The 6,000-nt window shown below is 38.4% G+C and overlaps 1 protein-coding gene across 1 annotated transcript in view; it reads right to left on the reverse strand.

The window, feature by feature from the left end:
• The window catches only part of TACR3 (tachykinin receptor 3), a 319,626-nt gene extending 314,060 nt beyond the window's left edge, over positions 1 to 5,566 (reverse strand). Inside the window, exon 1 of the mRNA XM_077278166.1 lies at positions 4,418 to 5,566. Within this exon, the coding sequence (XP_077134281.1) occupies positions 4,418 to 4,860 (443 nt within the window). The 5' untranslated portion in view covers positions 4,861 to 5,566. The remainder of the gene's footprint in view (positions 1 to 4,417) is intronic.
• Between the last annotated feature and the right edge of the window lie 434 nt (positions 5,567 to 6,000).

Raw genomic sequence — 6,000 nt, forward strand, 5'->3', positions numbered from 1 at the left:
ATTGCAGATCTTATTGGAAGCTAGTATGCATTTGTTACTACTTACCAAAAGTGGTACAAAGAAGAACAAGTGGTGTACCAGCAACAGGGTAATAAGTGCCTAATGATCAATGGTGCAAGTGCAAAGGTGAACCTGTCTGGTCAGCACCACCCCAAAGGCCGGAAGGATGAGTATAACTTAAAGGGAACCTGTCAGCAGGATTGTGCACAGTAACATATAGACAGTACATGGCTGTGCCTTTACACTGATTAAAATGATACCTGGGTTGATAAAATCCGTCTTGTGGTTGTTATTTAATCTTGATTTTCATTTTTGAGTTCATGATATGCTCGTTCTCCAATTTGGCAGGACCTGCGCAATAGCATCTATTGGATCGCCGATAGATGCTACTGCGCAGGCGTGGCCGGCACTATCTTAGTGGAGACAACTTTTGCTTTTCTCTAGCAAGATGGCGCCACCAACACCTAAGCAGTAGCAGCTAGGGGACCGCTGATAGCTCCTACTGTGCAGGTGCCGGTGCCATTATGAGACAGATTTTTTTTTTTAATGAATTTATTTATACAAGCAAATTAAAGAATTAAATGCACATTATATATGCGATCATGCTGCCGGCGCCTGCCTGCTGAAGGTGATTTTTTTTTCAATATATATAATATTTATTATATAAAATAGGGGGCAGGTTACTGAGGTGTCAGTGACCTGTCAGAAGCAATCAGTGTTAATAGCTAAGCACAGCACTACACGAAGTCCCCCCACAGCCCCGCCCTAAAACATGAGAATCTCATTAACTGAAAATTGAAAATAAGGATTAAACAACAGCCACAAGATGGATTTCATCAACCAAGATATCACTTTTATCAGTATAACGGTGCTGATCTGATACTGTCTGTAGGTTACTGTGCACAATCCTGCTGACTGGTTGCCTTTAATTTTCTCCCTTCAGTTAGGGTATGTGCACACGTCAGGATTTTGTCAGAATTTTGTCAGGATTTTGTCACTCTTTTTCCTCAGGTTTTGTAGCCAAAACCAGGAGTGGGTGATAAATGCAGAAGTGGTGCATATGTTTCTATTATACTTTTCCTCTAATTGTTCCACTCCTGGTTTTGGCTACAAAACCTGAGGAAAAAGCCTGACAAAAGCCTGACAAAATCCTGACAAAATCCTGACAAAATCCTGACGTGTGCACATAGCCACTGCCAAACGTGATTAAACCAGTACTAAGCTCAAGATTACTGTATATCTGCAGATAAGTAGCATTTTTGTTGGTGACAAGTTCCCTTGAATGCCTAAAATTGTAAAGGGACAGACTATTTCTAATCTATACTGCATTTATGTTTGGCCTCTCTGAACCAATCACAAGAATGTGGGATGGGGAATTTTTAAATGCCTGGGGGATGACCAGCAAGTCCTCTCATGTTAACCCCTTAGTGACAGCCAATACGTCTTTTAACTGACCTGAGATATTAGAGAATAGCACCCCCATACAGGTGACAATCCAGCAGCTGTGGGCTGTCCACTATAGCTGACAACTTGCTGCATCAGCCACGATTAGTTTTGGCACTGTCCAAATCTGATTAACCCCTTAGATGCTGCTTTCAATAGTGACTACATCATTATAAATACAGACTGTGGGGGTTTCCTCCTAATCGCAATTGGTGCCCTCAGATCATGATTTTGTGGTCCTGATGTTTGCGATTGGCAATTCATGACCAAATAGCGGCCTAAGAGTCTGCCGGCTGTTGTAACCTGTTCAGAAGTTAGCGGCATTTAGGTGGTAAAAATGCACATTTTCATTTCTGTCATGTTACTTTGCATTAATTCCTGAAAAGCAACTGAAGTGTTAATAAATTACCTGACAGCAGTTTTCAATATGCCAGGGGGTGCTGTTTTTAAAATGGTATCACTTTTGGGGGTTTCCCAATATATGGGACCCCTAAAGTCACTTCAAACATGGCTAAGTCCCTAAAAAAATAAATTTTGTAAATTTCCTTGAAAAAATGAAAAATTACTGCTACATTTTTAAACCTCCTAAAATGCTAACAAAATAAAAGAACATTTTATAAATGGTGCTGATGTAAAGCCGACATGAGGGAAATGTTATTTATTAATGTTTTGCTGTGGTATGACTTTCTGGATTAATGGGATAATCATTCAAAGTTTGAAAATTGCTAATTTTTTTACATTTTTCTCAAATTTCTGATATTTTTTTATAACTAGACACAAAACATATCGACCTAAATTTATGATTATCATAAAGTATAATGTGTCACAAAAAAACAATATCAAATTCACTGGGATTTGTTGAAGCGTTGCAGAGTTATTACCACATAAAGTGACACTGGTCAAATTTAAAAAATTTGGCTCCATCACTAAGGGGTTAAAGCACCTCCGCTGTAAAAGTAGAGCAGAGATGTTCAGATTATAATTTTTTTAAAGTAGGATCTCCCTCTATGAGCTCCATTTCTGTCAAACATTGCATACCTAAATGATAGCTAGGTGTTTTTTTGAAACAAATAGATGAATGCATTCAGCTAAGTGTTGAGCCCCTTAAATGTTTATCAGCTCTCCTTTGAGAGTAGAACAAGAGCTTTGTGGATCCATAGAAAGTCTACAGACTCTAGTTCATTCTGGTCAGAAACAAGAGCATGATGCAGACATGTCATTGGTGCAACCTGTGTGGCCTCAACGGGCCAAAGAGGAAAGGACACCGCTTCCACTTCAAAAGCAGGTGGAATTGTACATTATAAGAGCACATATATCGATCTTGCACCGGGGCCCATTTTAGTCTGTGTCCACCTGTGATTTTCATATACAATAAATCCTCTGAGGAGAACAAATTAGGAAATAAGGGGCACAGCATTCAGTTGAATGACTTTGCCACTTTGTTTTGCCAATTTGTGGGGTCTTAGTTTCCAGACCTTCACCAATTATAACTTCTGACTTGTCATCATGACATGTCAAATGTTTTTTTTTTAGATGGTCTCCTCACAAATGAATGATCATAGGGTTTGTAACTGCAGTGACCCTCATCAATGACTTGAGCAGGAACCAAGCAGAACGTATACAATTTACCTACATCACCTCTGCAGGAGAAATAAAGCATTACACAGAGCACATGTGCATCAAGAAAGGTTATACATGGTTGTGTTAGGACCAAAAGAATTAGAGATATTTTTGTATCTTCTGGAGGACGGTTCCTAACAATAAACCTTAATTTATTAACACAGGATTCCTTGGATCTGAAGAATGTATTCCTATACCAAATAACCCCCTTAAGCATATTTACATATGGATGGAGCTACAGTATATGCAGCAATGTAACTTATTAATGTGATGGCTCATTCAGTTATTCAAAAATGTCACAAATGCCACATTTGTTAAAAATTGTATAATGTTAAACATGCAAAATGATAGTAGCACTAATATCATATGCAAAGTTTTAGATTTCCTAAAGGCTCATCTTACTTTCTGCAGTTCATTCGCAAACATTTATGATCTGCAATACCACTTTACGAGTATCTGTATAGCTCATATCTGCAAATGTTGCTTCTCTACATCAGATGTCTCGAAATTGCTTGAAGGGGACAAAGTGAATTATTAGTGGTCTCGTAGCAGTAATCTATTACAGGTGCACATACTGTAATGCACGGTAAGATTATATTTAACCAGCAATCATTGCTCGGGTTTATAGTAAGTTACAAGAATTAAATTAATGTGAATTTTATAATTGTTCTTTTATTTGCAAACTAATAAATTATTATAGATATTGAGATGCATGCACCAAAAATGTATACCATATGTTACAAAATACAGTACATAGTTGCCAGCCATATTTATCAATGTATTGCTTAATTTTCTCCATCAAATGTTAATATGCCAGCTATATTGCAATGTCAAATACAATTACACGTATCAAATCTTTTCTCCGGTAAAAAAATAAAATGCATATAGAGCCAGCACACTGTGATGCATACATTTTTAGAAATGTATTTAAATTATTATTTTAAACTGTGGACACTCTGAAATTAAAACAGAATTATCGTTTTACAAAAATTATACATAGCACTTGTTGCAATAATCCCAAGCTATTGGTATGTATATAAAAAGAACATAAAATAAAAATATTTTAAATGGTAAATGTTATAGTTTACTATGTACTTGCTCTATTTTCCAGTTGTAGTCTAATAAATATGATTAATTCATGCATGTCCCAATTAAACTATAACTTTATTTTTTTCATATACATTACTCCTTTTGCATAGTATCTGAATCTTATTAATATTTATGATGATGACAATATAATATTGGCGACGGACGACGTTTGTGTCAATGTAAAATGTTAGATTATCATGAAGCTATTACATTTGTCTCACAGAAGTGCACTCTTTTTCAAGTGGAGTTGTGTTAGCTAACTCACCTGTCCACAGCTATAGCAGACATGGAGTAGATGCTGGCAAAGATAGCTGTAATTGGGAAGAAGTTGTGGAACCTGCAATATGCCTCTCCGAAATACCATTCATTATGAAGAGCATATATAAAATTCACCAAGGTATTGAAGGCAGCCATTGATGCATCAGAGAAAGCCAAGCTCACCAGAAAATAGTTTGTCACTGTTCTCATTCTTTTGTGAGCCAATATGATCCACATGACAATGATATTACCGAATACAGCTATGGCCACCATTGATCCATATGCCAATGACCACAGGGCTATACGCCAGGGAGGTTGCACAAATCTATGGGGAATCGGTGAAGTGACATTTGAAGTTTGAGTCACATTCTTCTGCCAAAGCAAACCTTCTCCAAAAGGAGCAAAAACCCCAACTCCATCTTCTGTCACATTCATTGGAGGGGAGGTCATTTTTTAACTCTTCTACAAATGGAAAGGTCTTCAAACAGTTCAGATGTTCAGCAAACTACTGGCAAGTTCAAGCTAAGGTCCATCGTAAAGTCAGCTCTGAACTGGCTTACACATTTTCAGTAACAGGAAAGCAACTCAGTTGAAAACAGAAGGTGTGAACTTCTTGTTAAGTTCCTTCCAGCCTGCAGAGAAGAAGTAAAGGGATAGACAGCCAGTACAAGGCTTTTTATAGAACCAGCTCCTCCAATGTCTAGGAAAATGTCTGTGACATCACAGTAGGGAGGGGGTGAGTGAAAGACCACAGGGTTCAGTTACACACACAGGTAGTCTCAACAATGCTTACAAACCTCAATGGCACAGAGGAGACATAATACCAGTCAGTCTTTGTCACTGGTGTCACCATGCCTGGAGGAGGCTGTGATGCTGTGCTGTGTACTGTGTGCAGCAGAGGGAACAAGAGGTCCACGGTGCTGAAATGTCTCGGGTCCTTGCTGCTCAGCACAAATCGCATTCATAGCATATAGATCCATCTCCATTCTTCTTGATAAGCACCAGCCCATACAATCTGTCCAATCATTCATCCATCGGGGTCCACGCTCAATTTACTGATCTCATTCTTTTTTCTCAATGAAGCTGATAGTAGCTGAATGTAAACTGTGCTGTTGGCACTAACATCACTGAGACTGCTGCCTGGCTGAACCTATAACATGCAGATAATCCGCTTCTTGAGGGCAGAGACTGGTTCAGTGCACGATTAACCCTTGCAAACACTGAAATTCAACAAAACGTATCAGCAGAAACTAATTGCCAATTATTCCTCTATTGAATGTAAATACTGTAATATCTGGTGTGATCTAATGAATCATCATATATCAGCACATTCACCTAGTATTTCTCCAACATCTACACTAATCTCTTCTCTGCAAACTACAGCATATTACATAGGTGAGGGAAGCTGCAACTATGGTCCCAAGAGATCTGACTACATCCATCGTACTGAGTGCACTCTGCAGATTCCACAGCTACAGATGGATGTCACTAGGTACTGTTAAGCCTTCGTTTGTAGACATGCCACATGAATTGTCTATTCTGCAGTACAACACTGTGTCACTAACTAGCAGCAGCCCAAACACTTGATGT

This window comes from Ranitomeya variabilis, chromosome 1, assembly GCF_051348905.1.
Source record: "Ranitomeya variabilis isolate aRanVar5 chromosome 1, aRanVar5.hap1, whole genome shotgun sequence".
In the NCBI taxonomy this organism is placed as follows: domain Eukaryota; kingdom Metazoa; phylum Chordata; class Amphibia; order Anura; family Dendrobatidae; genus Ranitomeya; species Ranitomeya variabilis.